We start from the raw sequence: 25792 nt of genomic DNA, 5'->3' as shown, positions 1-25792 counted from the left end.
TTAAAAAATATCTCAATCTCTGATCATTCCTCGAGCACCATCAAATTGATTATCATCAAAAGGAAAGAATATGGTACCACAACAACCCTGTCAAGAGAGGGCCCACCAAAACTCTCAGCTCTGGCAAGGAGGGCATTAATCAGAGAGGCAGCACAGAGACCCAAGATAACCCTCAGGGAGCTGTAGAGTTCCCAAGCAGAGACTGGAGTAGTTGTCAGCCAGGTGGACTTTATAGAAGAGGGGGCAGAAAAAAGTCTTTAATTACACACAAAAATTATAAGGCTTGCTTTGAGTTTGCCAAAAGACTTGTGGGAGACTCCCCAAATGTATGGAGGAAGTGCTGTTGTCAGATGAGACCAAAATTGAACTTTTTGGCCACCAAGGTAAAAACAATGTCTGGCACCAAACCAACACAGCTCATCATTTCAAGAACACCATCCTCACAGTGAAACATGGTGGGCTGGCAGCATCATGCTGTGGGGATGTTTTTCGGCAGCAGGGAAAGGAAAAATGGTCCAAGTCGAGGGGAAGATGGATGGTGTGAAATATAGGGATATTCTGGAGCAAAACCCGTTCCAGTCTGTCAGTGATTTGAGACTAGAATGGAGGTTCACCTTCCAACAAGACAATGACGCAAAGCATACTGCTAAGGCAACACTCAAGTGGTTTAAGGGGAAACGTGTAAATGTTTTGGAGTGGCCTAGTCAAAGCCCAGACCTTAATCCAATTGAGAATTTGTGGCCAGACTTGAAGATTGCTGTTGACCAGAAGAAACCATTTAACTTGAAGGAGCTGGAGCAGTTTTGCCTTGAGGAATGGGCAAAATTCCCAGTGGCAAGATGTGGAAAGATCATAGAGACTTATCCAAAATGACTTGCAGCTATAATTGCCGCAAAAGGAGGCTCTACAAAGTACTGGCTTTAGGGGGTAAATAGTTATGCACACTAAAGTTTTCAGTTATTTCGTCCTATTTGTTGCTTGCTTTACAAAAAAAGAAAACCAAATGTTCACAGTTGTAGACATGTTCTTTACATGAACCGATGCAAACCTTAAAAAAAAACAATGAAATTCTAGGTTGTGAGGTAGCAAAATATGAAAAATGCCAAGAGGGGTGAATACTTTTGCAAGCCACACACACACACACACATTATATATATATATATAATGTGTGTGTGTGTGTAGACTATCTATTTTCTAATATTGATCACTGTGAATGTTTCCATAGATACAGTTATATGAAAAAGTTTGGGCACCCCTATTAATCTTAAGCTTGATGTTTTATAAAAATTGGTGTTTTTGCAACAGCTATTTCAGTTTGATATATGTAATAACTGTTGGACACAGTAATGTTTCTGCCTTGAAATGAGGTTTATTGTACTAACAGAAAATGTGCAATCTGCATTCAAACAAAATTTGACAGGTGCATAAGTATGGGCACCCTTATCATGTTCTTGTTTTAAATACTCCTACCTACTTTTTACTGACTTACTAAAGCACTTTTTTTGGTTTTGTAACCTCATTGAGCTTTGAACTTCATAGCCAGGTGTATGCAATCATGAGAAAAGCTACTTAAAGTGGCCACTTGCAAGTTGTTCTCCTGTTTGAATCTCCTCTGAAGAGTGGCATCATGGGCTCCTCAAAACAACTGTCAAATGATCTGAAAACAAAGATTATTCAACATAGTTGTTCAGGGGAAGGATACAAAAAGCTGTCTCAGAGATTAAACCTGTCAGTTTCCACTGTGAGGAACATAGTAAGGAAATGGAAGAACACAGGGACAGTTCTTGTTAGGGCCAGAAGTGGCAGGCCAAGAAAAACATCAGAAAGGCAGAAAAGAAGAACGGTGAGATCAGTCAAGCACAATCCTCAGACCACCTCCAGAGAGCAGCAGTATCAACTTGCTGCAGATGGTGTCACTGTGCATCGGTCAACTATACAACGCACTTTGCACAAGGAGAAGCTGTATGGGAGAGTGATGCGAAAGAAGCCGTTTCTGCAAGCACGCCACAAACAGAGTCGGCTGAGGTATGCAAAAGCACATTTGGAGAAGCCAATTTCTTTTTGGAAGAAGGTCCTGTGGACTGATGAAACCAAGATTGAGTTGTTTGGTCATACAAAAAGGCGTTATGCATGGCGGCAAAAAAACACAGCATTCCAAGAAAAACACTTGCTACCCACAGTAAAATTTGGTGGAGGTTCCATCATGCTTTGGGGCTGTGTGGCCAATGCCGGCACCGGGAATCTTGTTAAAGTTGAGGGACGCATGGATTCCACTCAATATCAGCAGATTCTTGACAATAATGTTCAAGAATCAGCGATAAAGTTGAAGTTACGCAGGGGATGGATCTTTCAGCAAGACAATGATCCAAAACACCGCTCCAAATATACTCAGGCATTCATGCAGAGGAACAATTACAATGTTCCGGAATGGCCATCCCAGTCCCCAGACCTGAATATCATTGAACATCTGTGGGATCATTTGAAGAGGGCTGTCCATGCTCGGCGACCATCAAACTTAACTGAACTGGAATTGTTTTGTAAAGAGGAATGGTCAAAAATACCTTCATCCAGGATCCAGGAAATCATTAAAAGCTACAGGAAGCGACTAGAGGCTGTTATTTTTGCAAAAGGAGGATCTACTAAATATTAATGTCACCTGTCAAATTTTGTTTGAATGCAGATTGCACATTTTCTGTTAGTACAATAAACCTCATTTCAAGGCAGAAACATTACTGTGTCCAACAGTTATTACATATATCAAACTGAAATAGCTGTTGCAAAAACACCAATTTTTATAAAACATTAAGCTTAAGATTAATAGGGGTGCCCAAACATTTTCATATAGCTGTACATAATATGGTTAAGATTTGCTGGGAGATGTTATACTGAAATTGCAGTTGGTGTTTATAATCATTTCTTGTGTCTTGATACAAGACACAATTATTGTATCTTCTTGTCCACAATACTGTACATTCCTTTCTTATTTTTTTCTAGAAGCTCAGACATTTCTTTTCTGAACTTGTTCAAAATGTAAATATTAACCTAAATATATAATACAATAGAAAGTAGCATACCATATATTAAAATTATTTAAATTGATAGTCCTGCTAGTGAGTGGAGCAGATGACATCATGCCTATTGATATTTGCTGTCAGCTGGTATAATGCATATGTTCTATTCATAATAAAGGGACAGGTGAAAGACATCTACAGATAGTGGAAGTGTAGATGTGATGTCACTTGGCCCGCCCACATGTGGCTGTGGAGATGAGCGGAGCAGGACTAAACCTTTAAAAGAAAGTATTAAGGTAAATGCATATACAAAAAAGTGACACCAAGGAATAGAATGTAGACCTAGGTAGTCTTCCAAGATCACTTTGGCTATCGCCATTTTCCTTGAAAGGTGACAAGACAATCAGATTCTGTTTCTTATTTTCTATAAGAAATTTCAGTGATCTGTAAAGACCCCAGAAAGGAAGAATGTGAAGGGAAAGAGAAAGGGCATAGACACTTATAGGAGAAGCAGGACATATCAAAGTAAAAGTGGAGCTGACAGGAGGATATCAAAATTTAGATTTGTTCAGAACCTACGTTTAGCAGGTATGGGTCTAGTTGGTCCTGTTAGAGGAGCTCCATTTTCAAACACTGATGGGTCCACAATGTCATGATCAGGAGGAGGGTAGGGAGGGGGTGGGGGTATCATTAACTGGGGTGGGCTTCGGGAGTTTCCTCTTGGGGGCTTTTGTGGTACCTGCCGTCCATTACCTATATGAAGATACACAAGTTATTTTATGCAGACTGTATTAATTGTACCTTATTTCTACTATACTGTAATTATGCAAACCCATTAGATTAGAAAATGGGTGCCATTATTTCAATAAGAAATCTGGATCAAATAATGTATTAAAGTGAGGTGAGGAGTAATTGGGGCAATTGTAGCAGGCTATGATTATCTGAGCATATTTAAAATCTTCCAGAAAAAAATGGACAATTTTCATCTATAACGTCATTCTTATGCCATTCATAAGTCAGTTTCTTCTTACAAACATACAACATCTATAAGGATTGTTTTTATACATCAACAATTAATTTTTTTTTACCAAATACAGTTTCCTGTTATTAATTGTAATGGATCAGTTAAAAGTGGATGCCTTAGGAATGGTGTACATATGGCATCTGCTTTTTAATATACTCATTGAGTTGATTCTGACCCAAAAAGTCAGAGTAGTGCATGCTGTGATTTTTTCCACACATCATTCTGCATGTTAAAGCACACATGTTAATTACCCCAATGACTTCCTTTGGTAAGTGAGGTATATTTACTTTCCGTTTTCCATATGGATAGCATCAGGACGTAAAATACCCTTATCTGAGTCCTTAGATGTACAAATGTTTTACTGAAATGTTGAGAATTAATATGCTGTAATAAAAATAAATCTCAGAAATGTGAGGCACTTTTGAAGATACAGCATCTTTAAAGGGGATCTATCAACAGGATCAACCCTCCTAAGCTGTTTATATGGCCATGTAAGTCATAGAAAGTTGAATAAAATTATAGCTTGCGGTCTGTAATGCCAGAGAAAACCACCTTTTTCTTAAGGTACGCTCAAACTAGCATATAAAAAATGGGTCCCATTCTTATCCAGAAAAGTGGGACAATTTTTTTCTTACTTGTCATACGTGTGCAATCTGTTTTTTTACTCAGCAGTTATTAATCATTTACAAGACTATTTAGTTTCCTGTGCTACAGAATTGTAATGTATCCGGAAAAATTGGATACTGATGGTCCGTATGGCATCCGATTTTTTTCTCGCACTGTACCGATTTTGGAGTCAAATAGCAACATGCTGCAACTTTTTTACCATGCCGAATACAGCTGAGAAAAAATACACAGATCTGCATTGCCTCATTGAATAACATTGGTCCGAGTGCAATCCAACTTTTAATCTGATTGCATTCGTCCGATTTATACGCTAGTGTGAATGTACCCTAAATATGTAAATGAACTGTTCAGATCTATGGGCCAAGGATCAGCTCTGCTGTGAGATCAGGAGTGCAGGCTGTCATTCCCTACATGGCTCACACTGGTAATGCCCCATTCATTTAACTAAGCTCTGGAGGCAGATTCTCATGCAGATCAGTGTCCCGCCCATAGATCTTAACAGCTGATTTACAAATTAAGAAAAATGTGGATTTCTCTGGAATAAATCATCAGATGACAAGGTATCATTTTATTCAGCTTCCTATGACCTACATGCACATATAAACTGCTTAAAGGAGTTAATCCTACTGATAGAATCTGTAGCATTCTTTACCTAATTTTACCAGTATAATAAACAAAATTCCTTGCTAATGTTTCTACCATGTCTGTGATGCCAGCAATTTCAGCAATGAATGTGTACATAGGAAGCAGGCAGTAAAGTGTGTGCAACATGAGCCAAAACATGAAGTCGTGATAAGGGCAGGACTGAGATTTCAGTTACTGAATGAAGATAACAATATGGTTTAGAAAATTATGAAAATTCTAAGCAAAATGAATGGAAAATTAGTATAATAAAGGTTGTGAGAATGTCTAGCAATCCATAAATGAAAGACTGCAAATTATTAAGATCTCATATAGACTTTTTATTGTCTATTAATAGTACATTTCCCATATCTTACATATCTATGTTCTCTGATGGCAATATGAATTATTGCTTTAAAGAAGGCCTTTCACTATATTTAGCAGGTTAAACTGGCCACATCATGAAATAGTGCCTGAAGTGCTGAATAAAACAGCTTTTATTTCTGAATTTCTCATCGTCCTTGCAGAGATATTAGCTTGTAATTTTTATATGCTAATTTTCACTATAAGCCAGGGGGCCTTAGCATAGAATCCATTCTGGGGGCACTTACTTTTTCCTCTGCATGTTGACTCATCATTGGCGTAAGAAAAAAGCATCATGAATGGAAAAAATAAAGAAAATGTCCCTTGTGAAAGTCAGAATCGTCTTTTTCGGGGTGATATGGAAAGACATTTAATGACTCACAGCTCTGCTCTCTTCACTCATCTTACTGCTGGAAGCCTAATGTGATTCCAAGTACAGTAGGTGAGAGGAGTAAAGCAGAGCTGTGTGTCATTACTAGTGTTGAGCCACCCCGGTAGTGTTCGAGTTCGGTTCGGTTCGTCGAACACCCGTGTGTTCGCCGAACTGTTCGTCGAACTGTTCGTCGAACACCTTCGAACACCGTTAAAACCAATGGCAGGCAAACAAAAACACATAGAAACACATATAAAACACCTTCAAAGGTGTCCAAAAGCTGACAAACTGCTCAGAAGACACAACTAACACATGGAAAAGTGACAAGTACATATAGTCATGAGAAAAGAAAAGAGGTGGAGGAGTAAAAGGAGGGGGAGACACAGATATAGGCATGTCATGCCCTTCTAAAATCCAAAAAGTGAGAAGCCGACACGTTCAGTCCGCTCCTGCCCGTGCCACCTCCGTGTCGCCGGGTTTGTGCCAGAGCCGCGGTGAACCCTGACGGCCAGCCCCCCTCTCCCAATACTGGTGCCTGTCCGCTGGTGGGTCGAGCGAGCCCCCCTGTGGTGGAGGCAGGTCTAAGCTTTTTAATTTAAATTGTCTCTCTAATTTGATTGAATACACTTTAAATCCTTTTACAAGGATCTATAGGAGGGCAAGTGTCATGCCAGCAGCCGCGTAATTCCAGCTCCAGTAGCGTCCACTAAAGCTGCTGCAGTTAAAAAGCTTTTATAAGGATCGAGCTCGGCTGTCCACCGCAAGGCATCCTACTGCCAGTCCCAGCCCCTATGCCTTGGGGTGCCTCCTGATGCTCTTCACTGAGTATCCCGTGGTCCCGAAGCATTTCCTTTGAAAAAATTAAGTGTCCAAACTACAGGTGGTGTAGCTTGCTTAACAGCCGGGATAATCCGCTGACTAGCAGACACTGCTACTAGGCACAAAGTATTTCCTGGGCTAGATGCAGTTAAAAATTTGTAATTAGATACTCTCGTTGGATGCTGAGAAAGCATTCCATAGAGTCTCCTGGCACGCCATATATGATTCTCTTAAAAAGCTTGGGGTAAGGGTCTAGGGGACCCTTTTATAGAAAAAATCACGGCCCTGTATCGCAATACGTCACCTAGGCTGAAGATAAATGGAACTGTAGCACCCTGAGGGCTCGGTTGCTACAGAGGTATTGCAACTCACCCAGAGGTGTGATATCTCACTCTCAGGTAAGGATGGAGTGTGGATCAGGACCCGACACCTGCATGCATTACACCACATTGCCGTGGGGCAGGGCGACCAATATGCCCCTGAGATGGGCACGACAGTCCCTGTTCCTGGCTGGAGTGGGGGGAGGGAACACTGAGGAAGGGGAACCCTGTAGTGCAGGAGCAGGGAGGAAGCAGTTCCTGGGTGCATTGAGAAGGGAGTATAAAAGGTGGGCACCATCTTAGTTCAGTGCAGAGAAGTCTGAGCAGAAGTGGCAGGGAGCAGGGGCTCTGCATGAGCTCTGTTCCGGAGGCGGGCCTAGTAACAGAGGCCCAGGCCTGGAAGAGGGAGAAGGAAGGAAGAGGAGCGGAGAAGGCTCCAGGAACGAGGAACGAAGGGATCCCAGGGGTGCGGACGGGCGAGTCACCATCGCACGCCCGAATCCACCTGCATGGAGGGGTCAGGCCAAAGGGGGAGACCGGTCCCCGAAACTAGTGGAGGCAGGAAACGACCCTCAGCTACAAACCGGAGGCTGTGACATTTTATGTGGCGCAGCCCCTCGCTACACCCGCTAGGAGGGCAGCACATAGGGTCAGGGAAAATGGCGCCAAGTTTACCAAGAGGAGGCCCGAGGCAGCCGGACAGAAGTGTTGGTAAGAAAGGCCAGACAAAGGACACACAAAGGGGGTCCTGTGAAGCGCTCCAAAGTTATCTGGGAGTTGTCTGAGCCCCTCACCTGGTGAGCACAGTACGACGTGGGCAGCCGTTACCTGCAGACGTGGTCTGGATAATAAGAACTGTGAGTAAAGGCCCTGGACTGCATCACTGACTCAGTGTCGTTACTGCTGCTGCCCTGCACCATCACCCCCATCCTCCGCATACACTGCCCTGAGGCTATACTCCTCTCGTGGGGAGTTATGCTACGCTCTGCTGCACCCACAACACCAGCCTCAGCGGTCTGCCCTGCAGCGGCGGTTCACTCTGACCGCAATCCACGGGTGGCGTAGTCGGACATTTAAACATCAAAACCACATAAATAGTTCCGCGACTGGTTTGACCACCCTGAGCCACGGAACCGGGTCGCCGCCACGAAGACTACAACCACCAGCATCCACCAAAAATGGTCCGGCTCCGGGTGTCCCAAGGCCCAGGGGGTGCATCAGAACATTTTCATCACCTTTCACAATCACCAATGGGACAAGGCAGGGATGTCCTCTGTCCCCTCTCTTATACATCCTAGTGACGGAGCACCTGCTCTCATCACTTCGCCATAACCCCAATATTAGGTGGATTGAGGTGGGAGGCACCGAGTACAAGTGCTCTTTATTTGCTAATTATGTACTAGTATATATCACTGAATCACATATATCCATCCATGCTGTTATGGCTGAAATAGATCACTTTGTTACATGGTCAAATTTTAAAATCAATGCAGCGAAGTCTGAGGCCCTCGATGTCTCCCTCCCCAAATCCATATAGGATTCCATCCAGTCCAACTTTCCCTTTGCCTGGCCCTCACAGGGTATCAAATACTTAGGAATTCCTATTCATAGAGACCTCTCCCATCTATATTATCTTAATTTTGGGCCCTTTATTGAACAACTCCATACAGACCACGGTTGGCAAGTTAGAACTGTAAGATTCACTACGTGAACCACTGGTGTTTTGTGAAAAAGCACATGTACAATGTGTTCCAAATTATTATGCAAAAAGTGTTTAGGAGTGATAAGGGAAGAATTTGTTTGTTTGTCAGTTAAACTCATTGATGGTGATGTGTGTCAGGGCTCTTTATATCACTGTAAGCAATTGCAGACACCTGTGCTAATTAGTTTGGCAGGTGTGTCCAATGAAAGGCAAGACTACTTAAGAAGGCTGTCTCACATTATTAAGCAGCCTACATTTTCTGCCAAAATGGGAAAGAAAAAGGATGTGTCGGCTGCTGAGAAGCAACAAATTGTGGAGTGTTTAGGTCAAGGCATGACTACAATCAACATTGTGCGATGATCAGGATGAAGTGTCTTGGCAATCAAGAAGTATGTAGCTGATTCACAGTACACACGTGTGCGTGCTGATAAGGGCAAATTGAGGACTCTTTCCTACAGGCAATTACGTCAGGTTAAAAGAGCAGCGGCAAAAAAGCCTTGTCATAGCAGCAGACAAGTTTTTGAAGCTGCTGGTGCCTCCAACGTCCCCCGAACAACAAGATGCAGGGTCCTTCAAAGGTTTGCAGCTGTGCATATGCCATCCTGTCGACCTCCTCTATCCACTTCACACAAGCAGAAACGGCTCCAGTGGGCCAAACATTACATGAAGACTGATTTCAAAACTGTTTTGTTCACGGATGAGTGCCGTGCAGAGCTCGATGGTCCAGATGGATGGAGTGGAGGATGGCTGGTTGATGGACACCCCACGCAAACACGGCTACAGCGCCAACAAGGAGGAGGTGGAGTAATGTTTTGGGCTGGAATCATGGGGAGAGAGATTGTCGGCCCCTTTAGGATCCCTGAAGGCGCTAAAGATGAACTCCATAATGTATGTGGATTTTCTCAAACAGCACTTCCTGCCATGGTTCAAGAAGAAGAACCATGTATTTCACAGCAAGATCATTTTTTTGCATGATAATGCACCATCTCATGCTGCACATAAAACATCTGCATCTCTGGCTGATATGGGCATAAAAGGGCACAAACTTATGGTGTGACCCCCATGCTCCCCTGACCTCTACCCCATTCAGAACCTCTGGAGCATCATCAAAAGGAGTGTCTATGATGGCGGGAGGCAGTTCACATCTAAGCAACAGCTCTGGGAGGGTATTCTGTCCTCATGCAAAACAATTGAAGCAGAAACCATCCAAAACCTGACAAATTCAATGGACGAGAGAGTTCAGAAGCTCCTTTCGAACAAGGGGTCCTATGTGAAAATGTAACATCACCTAGAATAAAGTTTTGAGTTGAAAACTGTTTGATTTCAGTTCCTAATAACCTGCTAATGCTTATAATTTCAAAAATGACCATTTTTTTGGTCTTTATTAAAATGAAAAGGTTGATCGAAAAGTTTGGGGGATCTAAGAGTGTGGCAACCCAGTAGTCATGATTACTTCGAATTCTGACAATATGAGGGTCATGTTGCAGGTAGTGCAGCAAGAAGGCACTTATGTGTCTTGCGCATCTCGGAGCCCCAAAATTATTTTCCGGGCTAGATGCAGCTAAAAATTATTATTAATTTTAAATCTGGTGGAGCTTAGTATAGATGGGCTAATAGGATCAGTGCTGCACACTGCTACAAAGCCCAAATTATTTTCCAGTCAAGATACAGATAAACATGATTAGTAATTTGAAAGCTTAAAACGGTTGGTAGGGTGATTTTAACCAATCATCAAGCTTTTACTCTCCCCAGGATGACACAGGGGTAGAAAAGTCGTTTCGGATCCATGATTTGTTCATCTTTATGAACGTGAGTCTGTCTACATTATCAGTGGAGAGCCGCGTGCGCTTATCCGTCAGCACACCACCAGCAGCGCTGAACACACGTTCAGACAGAACGCTGGCTGCGGGGCATGACAAGATCTCCAAGGCGTAAGTGGCTAGCTCCGGCCATTTATCCAGATTGGACGCCCAAAAAGAGCAAGGGTCCAGTGACACAGTCATGACTTCAATGTTTACTTGGAGATACTCCTGTACCATCGTCTCTAGGCGTTGACTATGTGTCAGACTTCTTGTCTCCTGTGGCCTTGCAAAGGATGGGCTAAAAAAGTGGTGAAATGATTCCGCAAAATTGATGTTACCAGCAGATACTGTGGTTCTGTTACGGTTTGAGTGCTGAACACTTGACGGTTCCACGGTTGGCAAGTTGGAACTGTGAGATTCACTACGTGCACCACTGGTGTTTTGTGGAAAAGCACATGTAAGATTCTGCAACAGTCTCTGCTGATACTCCTGCATGCGTGCATCCCTTTCTATGGCAGGAATAATTTCTGCAAATTTACTTTTGTACCGGGGATCTAACAGTGTGGCAACCCAGTAGTCAGGATTATTTCTAATTCTCACAATTCGAGGGTCATGTTGCAGGTAGTGCAGCAAGAAGGCACTCATGTGTGTTGCGCATCCAGGAGCACCAAGTCCCTGTTGTGTTGGTGGCGAGGTAACAATCATGCTTCCTTCCTCTGTCCTCTCCCCCCAACCTCGCACAACAGAAATGTGATCAAGGTCTCCCTCATCTGATGAGTCTTCCATCAGTTCGTCCTCCACTTCTTCCTGGGCTCCTGCACCTTCCTCACTAGTTTGGCTGCTACCATGCGCCCTGGTAAAACCATCTCCCCCACCCTCACATGCCTGCCGCCTTGGTGCTGCCGACCGTCTGGACCTTGCAGATGTTAGCCCTTCCGCATACAACTCCTCCTCCTCTACTTCCTCCACCTCCTCTTGTGCCACCACCTGACTCCGAATTCTGTTTAACATGTGCTCCAGCATGTAAGTCACCGGAATAGTCATGCTGATAATGGCATCGTCAGCACTAAACATCTTCGTCGCCATTTCAAAACTGTGCAGAAGGGTGCATAGGTCCCTGATCTGAGACCACTCCTCCAGCGTGATTTGCCCCACCTCCGGATCTCGTTGGCCCAGGCTATACGTCAGAACGTATTGCACCAGGGCTTGTCGGTGCTGCCACAGTCGCTGCAACATGTGCAGAGTTGAATTCCACCGGGTAGGCACATCGCATTTTAGCCGGTCAAGTGGCAGGCCCAACGACTTCTGTAGAGATGTAAGTCGCTGAGCTGCGGGATGCGAACGGCGGAAGTGAGCACACAGCGACCGTGCCCGCTGCAGAAGGCCATCTAGTCTGGGATAGTGGGCTAAAAATTGCTGGACAACCAGGTTCAACACGTGAGCCATACAAGGCACGTGTGTGACATTGCCCCGGCGAAGGGCCGCACCCAGGTTTGCAGCATTGTCGCACACGGCCTTCCCTGGTTTCAGGTCCAGTGGAGACAACCATTCATGAAATTCATGAAATTCTCCAGAGCTGACCACAACTCCTCAGCTGTGTGACTCACATTTCCCAGACATTTCAAAGTAAAAACCGCCTGATGACATTGAGCCCTACTGCCAGCATAGTAAGGAGGTGTGTAGGATCCCTTCTGCGCAGTTAGAAAGCTTGTGGCATGACCAGACAGGCTTTGGGTACAGGTGGAAGACCGAGAGGAGGTTGAGGAGGCAGAAGCAGTGGAGGAACTTTGACATAAAGAGGATTGACGCACAACTCGTGGGGACGGCAAGACTTGGACAGCAGCCCCTTGTCCTGCTGTCACCATAGTTACCCAGTGCCCAGTCAGCGACATGTAACGCCCCTGTCCATGCCTACTCGTCCAAGTGTCTGGGGTGAAATGCACCCTGTCACACACAGAGTTTCTCAAAGAAGCGGTGATGTTGTGTGCGACATGCTGGTGGAGCGCAGGCACACCTTTCTTTGAGAAGTAGTGCCGACTGGGCATCTGGTACTGGGGCACTGCGACGGACATAAGGTCTCGAAAATCCTCTGTGTCCACCAGGCGGAAAGACAGCATTTCTGTAGCCAAGAGCTTGCAGATGGTGAAATTCAACCTCTTAGCTTTCTCATGGCTAGGAGGAAATGGTCTTTTACTTGTCCACATCTGAGTGTCACGCTGTCTCTGTATACTGGAGGTAGGGGGCCTAAGCTGACCCTAAGCTGGGGCCCTGACTAATCCCTCAACCTGGAGGTACTGTTAAAGGTACAGAGGTCCAGGCCGCCAGCGTAACCCCTACCTCCTGAAGATCCCTGCACCTCAGTAATCTAGTCCTGAGAAGGACCCCGATCACAACCAAAGGGAACAAGAAATAATATGCCCAAACACAGTATTTAGACGAACGAGACAGTACAAGGGAAAAACCAAAACCACCTTGCATACAAACAACTACTCAACTACAACAGAGGGAAAACCAACGGGAAAGGAGATAAATGATAAAGCGAGGAAAGGGAAAAAACACTTCCAAATACACTTATCTCAGCAACTCCAAACACCACGATCCGCTCTGTCAGTCTGAATGAAATGCTTTCACCGACACCTCCCAAACAGACCAGCAGGTATATGAAGGAGTCTCACTACAGAAGTATTGATTGCAGCTGGGCGAGGCTGGACCTCATCTAGCCCAGAGAGAGAGAGAGAATTAACTCCCTCACTGCCGAGAAACACAAAGCACCAACAAGTCAGCTGCGAGAAGTCAGGCTGTGTACTCGTGACGATCTTCGTGGCAACACACCCGTGACAGTACCCCCCCTTCTACGAGGGGCCTCCGGACCCTCAGGGCCAGGTTTATCCGGGTGAGTCGTGTGGAAGGCCCGAACTAATCGGTCTGCGTTGATATCCGACGCAGGAACCCACATCCTCTCCTCAGGACCATACCCCTTCCAATGAACCAGGTACTGAAGGGACCGGCGATTAAAGCGTGAATCAATGACCCTCGATACCTGGAACTCCAAGTTACCATTGACAACCACTGGAGGGGGAGGTAAAATTGACGGTACCACCGGCGCCACATACCTCTTAAGCAATGATCTGTGAAACACGTTGTGAATTTTAAACGTAGGGGGGAGGTCAAGACGGAATGACACCGGATTAATAATAGAACTGATTCTGTACGGCCCGATGAACCTGGGACCCAGTTTCCAGGAGGGAACCTTAAGTTTTATATTCCTGGTAGACAACCATACCCGATCGTTCACACTTAGGTCCGGACCAGACACTCTCCTCCTATCAGCCATACGTTTGTATCGGTTCGCCATAGTATTCAGATTCTTCAGCACCCCTCTCCATACTGAAGCGAGTGATGAGGAAAATCGTTCCTCCTCAGGAACCCCCGAAGAGCCCCCCCCACTGAAAGTACAAAACTGGGGGTGAAAACCATATGCCCCAAAAAACGGGGACTTACCAGTGGACTCGCTCCGCCTATTATTAAGAGCAAACTCTGCCAGAGGTAAGAAAGAAGCCCAGTCCTCCTGGTTCTCTGACACAAAACACCGGAGATATGTCTCCAAGCTCTGGTTCATACGTTCCGTCTGACCATTGGTCTGAGGATGAAAAGCCGATGAGAATGACAACTGCATCCCCCGCCGTGCACAAAACGCCTTCCAGAACTTAGACACAAACTGAGACCCCCGATCAGACACCACCTCGGAGGGTACCCCGTGAAGCCTCACAATCTCCCCAATGAACACCTGCGCAAGAGTTTTAGCATTAGGGAGAGCCGGAAGAGCGATAAAATGTGCCATCTTGCTGAACCTGTCCACTACAACGAGTATGACCGTTTTACCCGAAGACGGAGGGAGGTCCGTAATAAAGTCCATAGACAGATGAGTCCAAGGACGCTCCGGGATCTTCAAAGGTAAGAGGGCCCCAGACGGACGGGTATGTGAGGTCTTAGAGCGCGCACAAACCCCACAGGACGCGACAAAAGTTACCACCTCCTTATGTAAATTAGGCCACCAAAACCGACGCGAGAGGAGATCCACAGTAGCTTTACTCCCCGGGTGTCCTGCAAAAACTGAGTTATGGTGTGCCTCGATCACCTTTTGTCGCAACTGATCTGGAACAAACAATCTCCCTGGAGGTCCAACAGGGGCGTCCCCCTGAGCCTCCAATACCTCCTCCTCCAGCTCAGAGCATACTGCCGAAACCACCACCCCCTCCTGAAGGATAGGAATCGGGTCGTCCGTATTCCCGGCCCCCGGGAAACTACGAGATAAGGCATCCGCCTTTACATTTTTTGACCCAGGACGATATGTAACGACAAAATTAAACCTGGTAAAAAACAATGACCACCTAGCTTGTCTGGGATTCAGACGTTTCGCGGACTCCAGATATAGCAGGTTCTTGTGATCGGTGATGACGGTGACCGGATGAACAGCCCCCTCCAGAAAATGGCGCCACTCCTCAAAAGCTAACTTAATGGCCAAGAGTTCCCTATTGCCGACATCGTAATTCCTCTCAGCGGACGACAATTTTTTAGAGAAAAAGGCGCACGGATGCCACTTACCAGGGGACGAACCCTGTGACAATACTGCTCCCACCCCTACCTCGGAAGCGTCTACCTCTACAATGAATGGCTGAGACGCATCAGGTTGAATGAGTATGGGCGCCGAGGCAAAACATTTTTTCAAAGAGGAGAATGCTTGACAAGCCTTGTCAGACCACCTAGAAAAATCCGTCCCCTTTTTAGTCATGTCAGTGAGAGGCTTAACCATGGACGAGAAATTACGAATGAACTTCCGGTAATAATTAGCAAACCCCAGGAAACGTTGTAGTGCCTTAAGATTCTCTGGCCAATCCCACTCAAGAACTGCCCGCACTTTCCCAGGGTCCATACGAAAACCGGACGCTGAAACCAGGAAGCCTAAAAACTGGAGTTCCTGTACGGCGAACACACACTTTTCCCACTTGGCATACAGTTTATTATCCCGCAAGATCTGTAACACCTGCCTAACGTGCTCCTGATGAGACACCAGATCCGGCGAGTAAATTAGGATATCATCCAGATATATGACAACAAACTGTCCCACCAAGCGGCGAAAAATGTCATTAACAAAGTGTTGAAACACCGCCGGGGCATTAGTCAGACCGAATGGCATGACAAGGTTCTCATAATGCCCCTCCGGAGTGTTAAACGCCGTCTTCCACTCATCCCCCTCCTTCATCCTAATCAGATTGTACGCCCCCCTGAGATCCAACTTAGAAAACCATTTGGCGCCCACGATCTGATTAAAGAGATCGGGAATAAGTGGGAGCGGATACGGATCTCGGACCGTAATCCGATTAAGTTCACGGAAATCCAGGCAAGGGCGTAGGCCTCCATCTTTCTTCTTAACAAAGAAGAACCCCACAGCCACCGGTGAAGATGAAGGTCTAATATGCCCCTTAGCCAGACTTTCTGAGATATAATCCTTCATGGCCTGCTCTCAGGACCAGAAAGGTTATACAACCTAGCTTTAGGTAACTTGGCCTCAGGGAGCAGTTTTACAGAACAGTCATACACGCGATGAGGAGGTAGTTCCTGACACCCTTTCTCCGAGAATACATCCTCAAAGTCCGCCAGAAATGGAGGTAAGACCCAAGGAGTAACCGCACCAATGACCGTGTTCATGCAGTTTTTATTACAGAATTTACTCCATTGGCTTATCTCCCTGGTTTGCCAATTAATAACCGGGTTATGCTTAGCTAACCAAGGAAGGCCCAACACAATAGGAGTGGGAAGACCCTCCAACACATAGCAAGACAACAGTTCTTTATGTATTGCCCCCACTTGAAGTTTTACGTTATGCACAACTTGCAAAAAACTTCCCTGCCCGAGAGGCCTGGCATCGATCGAGAATATGGGGATGGGTTTAGCCAACTCACTCAACCGCATACCTTGAACCCGGGCAAACCGAGCATCAACCAGATTAGCCCCGGCCCCACTATCCAGAAGAACAGATATCCTCTCAGTTCTCGTACCCACCACCACCTCCGCCGGTACGAGAAACTGAGACGAACCTAGGGACGAAATACCTACTCCCAGATTGCCGTCCACCACACAACCTGGGATCAACAGTTTTCCGACGACTCTTCACTCTGCAAGGGACGGGATGGACACCCCCCAATAAAATGTCCCTTTCTCCCGCAGAAGAAACACCTTCCTGCCTTATGGCGCACCACCGGTCCCCTCCCCCGAAATGATGTCCCTCCTAATTGCATAGGCTCCTCTGGACTGACCAGGGGAACCACCATATGAGGGGACCTTGTAGGAGGTGGAGTCATCACAGGGGGTAGAGTTATCCCGCACCTCTCCCGAAGCCGTCTGTCCACGCGAATAGCGAGGGCCATAGCGGCTTCCAGAGACACGGGAGAGTCATACTGTGCCAACACATCCTGTAATTTGTCGGATAAACCATGACAAAACTGGCTCCTAAGAGCCGGGTCATTCCACTGGGTGTCCGTGGCCCACCTACGGAACTCCGAACAGAATTCCTCTGCCGGACGATCTCCCTGCTGGATCCTACGTAACTTAGACTCAGCAAGGGAGATCCGATCTGGGTCATCATATACGAGTCCCAGGGCAGCGAAAAACCTATCCACTGACTGGAGAGCCGGGGAACCCGGGGGAAGAGAGAACGCCCAAGATTGTGGGTCCCCTTGTAGGAGCGAGATGACAATTCCCACCCTTTGTTCTTCACTCCCCAATGACCGAGGCCGCAGCCGAAAGTACAATTTACATGCCTCCCGGAAAACAAAAAACTTGTCCCGCCCCCCAGTGAACCTATCAGGGAGAGCTACTTTAGGTTCTGGTCCGGCTTGCTCCTGAGGATGCCAAACCTTGGACCTAACGTCCGCCAGCTCCATGGACAAACTCTGCAATTGCCGAGCTAGACCGGCTACTGGATCCATAGTAGCTGGAGAAAAACTAAGTGGGTCGGTGAAAATGTCACGCTGTCTCTGTATACTGGAGGTAGGGGGCCTAAGCTGACCCTAAGCTGGGGCCCTGACTAATCCCTCAACCTGGAGGTACTGTTAAAGGTACAGAGGTCCAGGCCGCCAGCGTAACCCCTACCTCCTGAAGATCCCTGCACCTCAGTAATCTAGTCCTGAGAAGGACCCCGATCACAACCAAAGGGAACAAGAAATAATATGCCCAAACACAGTATTTAGATGAACGAGACAGTACAAGGGAAAAACCAAAACCACCTTGCATACAAACAACTACTCAACTACAACAGAGGGAAAACCAACGGGAAAGGAGATAAATGATAAAGCGAGGAAAGGGAAAAAACACTTCCAAATACACTTATCTCAGCAACTCCAAACACCACGATCCGCTCTGTCAGTCTGAATGAAATGCTTTCACCGACACCTCCCAAACAGACCAGCAGGTATATGAAGGAGTCTCACTACAGAAGTATTGATTGCAGCTGGGCGAGGCTGGACCTCATCTAGCCCAGATAGAGAGAGAGAATTAACTCCCTCACTGCCGAGAAACACAAAGCACCAACAAGTCAGCTGCGAGAAGTCAGGCTGTGTACTCGTGACGATCTTCGTGGCAACACACCCGTGACACTGAGGGACCGAGGGCTGGCTATTGTGCTTAGACGGGGTTGATAAGGGTGTCCCCGGCAAACTGCCGGTCTGTGAGGAAGATGCAGGCGGACATGTTAGGTTGCCTTGATCCAAAGGTGGTGCTATCGATGTCGGACAGCGCTCAACACCAGCTGGTGTTACCACCTCCAAAGAAAATGATGACCTGCCAATCACGCTGGCTGTTGCGGGTAAAGAGGTGGCAGGTCTGCGCCCCAAAACAGGTGTGACTGCTGTCCCCCCAGTCACAGAGGATGAAGAGGCCGCGGATGCACAAGATATGGCAGACGGTGGTTGGCCCGGCCGGCTAGGCCGCATTGTAGCACACTGAGCTTCCCACTGCAACTTATGCTTCATGTCCATGTGCCGCTTCATGCATGAAGTACTCAAACTATGTATTTTTTGGCCTCTACTTAGCTTTTGCTGACAAATGTTACAGATAACACGAGTTGGGTCATCTTTATCGATCTGAAAAAATGCCCAGGCTATGCAAGGCTTAGCACCCATGCGACCTGAAGAGCCACCACGACTTGTGGTGAGAGGCAGAGTTGTGTTTGAGGATGCAGTTGTTGACGTGCTTCCAGTACTACGTCTCTGTCCAGGAAGGCGCAACCTGACCTCGTCGTCACTAGCATCTTCCTCCACCTCCTCTGCTGACCTCATCTCTTGGCTGACTGTGGGTTGACAGTAAGTGGGATCTCCAACCTCATCATCATCACCCTGTGCGTTATCACACCCGTCGTCCTCAGAGCCAACCTGTTCCTGCCCTGACAAAAAACTAAAGTTGTCGCTCCAATCGGGTATTTGAGTCTCATCATCGTCTTCCTCATTGTCTCCACCAACAGGAGTTACAGTTTGGGAATGAGGGTCTACATTATGGTCAGAACCTTCTGCGTCTGGTCCTGGATCCGACTCATAAAGATTCTGGGCATCAGGGCAGATCATTTCCTCGTCTGGATTCACAGAAGCGCTGGAGTCGACCTCTGATTCCCAGGCTATAGTATGAGTAAACAGCTCTGCAGACTCAACCATCTGTTCTACCTCATACTCAGACGGGCAGTTGGAGATTTGGGAGCTGTGAGGAAGCAAGTGCGATTGGGGTGATACCTTTGAGGACTGGAGTATTTGTGATGTTGAAGTTGATGTGGAGGAGAGCCCACTTAAAGGAGCACTTGATATCCGTTGAAGCACCTGCTGTTTTTGTGCCTCATCTGGAATTTGTAGCGATTGGCGTGGCCGTAAGAAAGGGATCTTATCACATTGTCCGCTAAAAGAAGTAGACATTTTAGTTTGGCTGGAAGATGGTCTTTCTTCTGCAGATGTTACTGTTGCTTTAACACCTACCCCACGGACACAACCTTTTTTCCCCTTCCCAACATGCCTATTCCCCTTTCCACCAGCAGCAGGCCTTTTTCCACTCATTTTGGTGGTTAACTAATTCACAACTCTGGAGTTGTTTGCACAAAAAAACAATGGATGGGAACCGAGCAGAGCTGAGTGGCCAAACTGTGGTATTAGGCCAAAACTATTGGCTGGGTTAGATGCAGAAAAAAATTATATTCAATTTGCAACCTGATGGAGGTCAGTATAGATGGACTAATAGAGAAAGTCCCACACACAGCTAGAAGCCCAAATATTTTTTCAGAGGTAGATGCAGAAAAAATATATATTCAGTTTGCAACCTGATGGAGGTCAGTATAGATGGACTAATAGAGAAAGTCCCACACACAGCTAGAAGCCCAAATATTTTTTCAGAGGTAGATGCAGAAAAAATATATATTCAGTTTGCAACCTGATGGAGGTCAGTATAGATGGACTAATAGAGAAAGTCCCACACACTGCTAGAAGGCCAAATATTTTTTCAGAGCTGGATGCAGATAAAAATTATTTTTAATTTGCAACCTGATGGAGGTCAGTATAGATGGACTAATAGAGAAAGTCCCACACACAGCTAGAAGCCCAAATATTTTTTCAGAGGTAGATGCAGAAAAAATATATATTCAGTTTGCAACCTGATGGAGGTCAGTATAGATGGACTAATAGAGAAAGTCCCACACACTGCTAGAAGGCCAAATATTTTTTCAGAGCTGGATGCAGATAAAAATTATTTTTAATTTGCAACCTGATGGAGGTCAGTATAGATGGACTAATAGAGAAAGTCCCACACACTCTTAGAAGGCCAAATATTTTTTCAGAGCTGGATGCAGATAAAAATTATTTTTAATTTGCAACCTGATGGAGGTCAGTATAGATGGACTAATAGAGAAAGTCCCACACACTGCTAGAAGGCCAAATATTTTTTCAGAGCTAGATGCAGACAAAAAATTATTTTCAGTTTGCAACCTGATGGAGGTCAGTATAGATGGACTAATAGAACAAGTCCCACACACAGCTAGAAGCCCAAATATTTTTTCAGAGGTAGATGCAGAAAAAAATTATATTCAGTTTGCAACCTGATGGAGGTCTGTATAGATGGATTAATAGAACAAGTCCCACACACAGCTAGAAGCCCAATATTTTTTCAGAGGTAGATGCAGAAAAAAAATATATTCAGTTTGCAACCTGATGGAGGTCAGAATAGATGGACTAATAGAGAAAGTCCCACACACTGCTAGAAGGCCAAATATTTTTTCAGAGCTAGATGCAGACAAAAAATTATTTTTAATTTGCAACCTGATGGAGGTCAGTATAGATGGACTAATAGAGAAAGTCCCACACACTGCTAGAAGGCCAAATATTTTTTCAGAGCTGGATGCAGATAAAAATTATTTTTAATTTGCAACCTGATGGAGGTCAGTATAGATGGACTAATAGAGAAAGTCCCACACACTGCTAGAAGGCCAAATATTTTTTCAGAGCTGGATGCAGATAAAAATTATTTTTAATTTGCAACCTGATGGAGGTCAGTATAGATGGACTAATAGAACAAGTCCCACACACAGCTAGAAGCCCAAATATTTTTTCAGAGGTAGATGCAGATAAAAATTATTTTTCATTTGCAACCTGATGGAGGTCAGTATAGATGGACCAATAGAGAAAGTCCCACACACTGCTAGAAGGCCAAATATTTTTTCAGAGCTAGATGCAGACAAAAAATTATTTTCAGTTTGCAACCTGATGGAGGTCAGTATAGATGGACTAATAGAACAAGTCCCACACACAGCTAGAAGCCCAAATATTTTTTCAGAGGTAGATGCAGAAAAAAATTATATTCAGTTTGCAACCTGATGGAGGTCTGTATAGATGGATTAATAGAACAAGTCCCACACACAGCTAGAAGCCCAATATTTTTTCAGAGGTAGATGCAGAAAAAATATATATTCAGTTTGCAACCTGATGGAGGTTAGTATAGATGGACTAATAGAACAAGTCCCACACACTGCTAGAAGCCCAAATATTTTTTCAGAGGTAGATGCAGAAAAAAATTATATTCAGTTTGCAACCTGATGGAGGTCAGTATAGATGGACTAATAGAACAAGTCCCACACACTGCTAGAAGCCCAAATATTTTTTCAGAGCTAGATGCAGAAAAAAATTATATTCAATTTGCAACCTGATGGAGGTCAGTATAGATGGACTAATAGAATGATGCTATGCCCAAAAGATTTTACTTCACTAGGTGCAGTAAAAAAATTGGTATTCTATACACAGGTGGTATATCTTGCAACACAGATAGGCTACTCCACTGACTAACACACTCTGCAATAGGCCAAAAAGGATTAGCTTTGCTAGATTCAGCCAAATGCTGTGAAAAAAACTTGCACAGCACTGGCACAGACCTGCCTGGAAAAAACTGATAGGAACTGATGTAACCTAGTCCTGAAAAGGACTGCAATTACAATTAGTCTTTACTCCCACAATCTATCTATTTAAGAGCACAGACCTGCCTGATAAAAGTCGTAGGAAATGCTGTAACCTAGTCCTTAAAAGGACTGCAATCACAACTATTCCCTACTCCCAAGCTATCTGTAGATTTGTGCGAAAATTGGCTTGAAATTAACAAGGTATAGCGCACACAGCAACAGCGGTGCCGTCTAACACGCAGCTGCAGCAGTGAGAAAATGGTGGCGACAGGGAAAATGGCTGGGTCTTATAGGGCAAGGACATGTGACATACACTGCCAATGACACATGCCCTTGCTTGTGTGAAAAAAGCACTTCGCTCCGTGTGTGCGCTGCTGATAGGCTGACAGACTGCACCTCCCCACTGTAAATGCGGGAAAGAGAAAAAAAAATGGAGATCTTCATTATTCCTGCAGAGATCCATCCCCTGCCCCTCCCCCCACCCCGCTGTACACTCAAACTGCGTATTAACATTAATTTTCATCATTACTGAGAAAAAATCCAGTTATGATTTTGGTGCACGAACAGTTATCGAACATAACCTCGAACAGCCGAATTTTTCTCAAATCGTTCGTGTTCGGCGAACGGCTCGAACACCGCCCAAAACAGCTCGAATTTGAGATTGGCGAACAGTTCGAGTAGAACAACGCTCATCTCTAGTCATTACCAACACCGGTGCATATGTAGCTTCCATCCCACAGCCCCATCATCACTGCTCTACTATCCCTACCACCACATTGACAGTGCTGTGGGAAGACAGCTGTACAAGTGTTTGTAATGACACAACTCTGCTCGAGCGTCTTCCACTCTTGTAATGACAGTAGGTGCTGGCAGTAAATTCAGTGAGAAGAGTAAAGTTGTGATTCAATATGTTTCCATATCACACAGAGAAAGCAGATTTTGACATTCTCCAGGGTGTTTCATTTTTGTTTTTCTGCATGATGCTGCCTGGTTATGATTAGTCAATGTCAAGAATGGGAAAAATTACATGCCCCCAGTTAAGAATCCATCTTAATGCCCATAACCTATAACATATGTTATAAATTAGCATATAAACTTTACTAGCTAATATCTCCACAACAGAGACAAGAAATTAAAAAATAAAAATTATGTTTTATTGAGCTCTGTAGCCACTATTCCATGATTTGGCATAATTAGTATGCTAAAACTGGTGAAAGGTCCTCTTTAAAGTAAAACTAAATTTTTAGTACATAACTATAACACATTGCAGAAAACACAACACAACCTCCCCCAAAAAACTGTCTTACAACAGTTAGACACTATGGCTTCCATTTATGACAGATCTATCCATCAAGGTTCCAAAAAAATGTTGACATTTTTTACTCCAAGAATACTACTAAAACACTTCCATGCTCTATTGTTGCAAAACACTGTGGGAGACCTGAGCATTAGTATCATCATAGTCTTATTAATAAAGCTGTTGTGTAAAAAGTGGAGCCATGGTCTGTATTGTATCCGATTGACCCCACAGCTCACAATAACTGCAGTTTTGCTTTGGCCTTCATGATTCAAAAGTAATTAAAATGTAAAACAAGTAGGTGACAAAATAGTTGTCATCATCTTTAACATGTAGATGTTACATATCATTTGTTACACAAATGGGTGGCTCTTATAATGTGTTCTAATTAATGTATTTAGCCTGTGTTTGAGAAAAGCAGTTCAACTAAGGATAACGTAATATCTAGATAAATATTTAAATTTACAGTGCAAAACTATACTTCAATATGCAGCCACTCCATTTACCTAACTAGATCGAGGTGTTTAAGGGACATACATATTCTTTAGCTACACAAAAACAGTAATACATACTACAGATCCCTTTATATCTACAGACATTACATGTTAGAAGAGAGGCCTACCTAGAGCAAGCAATTTTCTCCTGCGAACTGCACCTAGCAAAATCCTAAAAGGGATTGTCCAGGTTTGAGCTCCAAGTCTGCAGTCACTCTATGTCACTTCAATATTTTGAATCCTGACAGCGTGAGGTGCGCACGCTGTCAGGATTTACTGGTATTACCAATGAGAGCGGGTGGTCAGGTGACCACATGTATGCAATTTGCATACTTACAGTCACATTCTAACTAGACGTGCTGATTGAGAGAAGTAGAGCACTTCTAGTAAGAATGTGACCAAAAGTATTTAAATTCCATACATGCGGTCAACTCCTCTCATGAGTAATACTCGTGAATTTTGACAGAATGCACACTGCAAGCTATCAGGACTCAGAAGTATGCACTCACATAAAGTTATAAATGAGAATCTCTAAACTATGTTACATCCCAGTTAGCAGTTGTTGTGGCTGCATAGTTGAAGCGAAGCTGATTCCAAATATGTCATTTTTATCTGTACTTTCTGTCATTCCAATACAATTAGTTTGCAAACGGTCAGTATGCTGCACGATAATGCATACTAAATAAGGGAGAGGACTCCAGCTATAGCACACAGAACCATATCATCAGCATCAGAGTTGTTACATGTATGCAGATATAAAAGCCATATGATAGTGGGTCTCATGCATGAGATTTCTTCCTAATTTCTCCCTAAATGGGTCTGGAGCCATAATATTAAATATGTTTTTTAAAGCCTGGGTTTATCTCACTTAGTTTTGACAAGTGCCACATAAAACTGAATTCCTTCTCACTATGCTCAACAGAATTGAAAAAATAAATATGGACAATTAAAAAATTTTAGAGACAAATCATTGAAAAGAAAATAAGTGATTAAGAATATGAATACAACATGTCTGTGAACTTAGAATGTAAGGTCCTACAGTTCAGAGTGATCAGTAGGTTGCCCCGTAAATAATTAGGGTCTGATTACTAATATTAGAAAATTGATGGTAAAAAAAGAAAAGATCATTTTATGCTTAACTTAATCCTGACTAGTGTTGAGCCACCCCCGTAGTGTTCGAGTTCGGTTCGGTTCGTCGAACACCCGTGTGTTCGCCGAACTGTTCGTCGAACTGTTCGTCGAACACCTTCGAACACCGTTAAAACCAATGGCAGGCAAACAAAAACACATAGAAACACATAGAAAACACCTTCAAAGGTGTCCAAAAGCTGACAAACTGCTCAGAAGACACAACTAACACATGGAAAAGTGACAAGTACATATAGTCATGCGAAAAGAAAAGAGGTGGAGGAGTAAAAGGAGGGGGAGACACAGATATAGGCATGTCATGCCCTTCTAAAATCCAAAAAGTGAGAAGCCGAGACGGCCAGTCCGCTCCTGCCCGTGCCACCTCCGTGTCGCCGGGTTTGTGCCAGAGCCGCGGTGAACCCTGACGGCCAGCCCCCCTCTCCCAATACTGGTGCCTGTCCGCTGGTGGGTCGAGAGAGCCCCCCTGTGGTGGAGGCAGCTCTAAGCTTTTTAATTTAAATTGTCCCTCTAATTTGAATGAATACACTTTAAATCCATTTACAAGGATCTATTGGAGGGCAAGTCTCATGCCAGCAGCCGCGTAATTCCAGCTCCAGTAGCGTCCACTAAAGCTGCTGCAGTTAAAAAGCTTTTATAAGGATCGAGCTCGGCTGTCCACCGCAAGGCATCCTAGTGCCAGTCCCAGCCCCTATGCCTTGGGGTGCCTCCTGATGC

At 44.8% G+C, this 25792-nt stretch overlaps 1 protein-coding gene across 3 annotated transcripts in view; it reads right to left on the bottom strand.

Moving 5' to 3' along the window:
- COBL (cordon-bleu WH2 repeat protein) overlaps positions 1-25792 on the bottom strand; it is a 694630-nt gene that overhangs the window by 147444 nt on the left and 521394 nt on the right. For 2 of the 3 annotated variants that reach the window (XM_073678323.1, XM_073678322.1), the window contains one exon: positions 3591-3764. The exons of the other annotated variant lie outside the window; for it this stretch is intronic. In XM_073678323.1, the coding sequence (XP_073534424.1) occupies positions 3591-3764 (174 nt within the window). The remainder of the gene's footprint in view (positions 1-3590; positions 3765-25792) is intronic. 3 annotated transcript variants of the gene reach the window in all.

Source organism: Phyllobates terribilis, unplaced genomic scaffold (assembly GCF_046119375.1).
Source record: "Phyllobates terribilis strain yellow unplaced genomic scaffold, ASM4611937v1 Scaffold_4__5_contigs__length_816908805, whole genome shotgun sequence".
Lineage (NCBI taxonomy): Eukaryota > Metazoa > Chordata > Amphibia > Anura > Dendrobatidae > Phyllobates > Phyllobates terribilis.
This window is presented reverse-complemented; position numbering and strand designations above follow the sequence as displayed.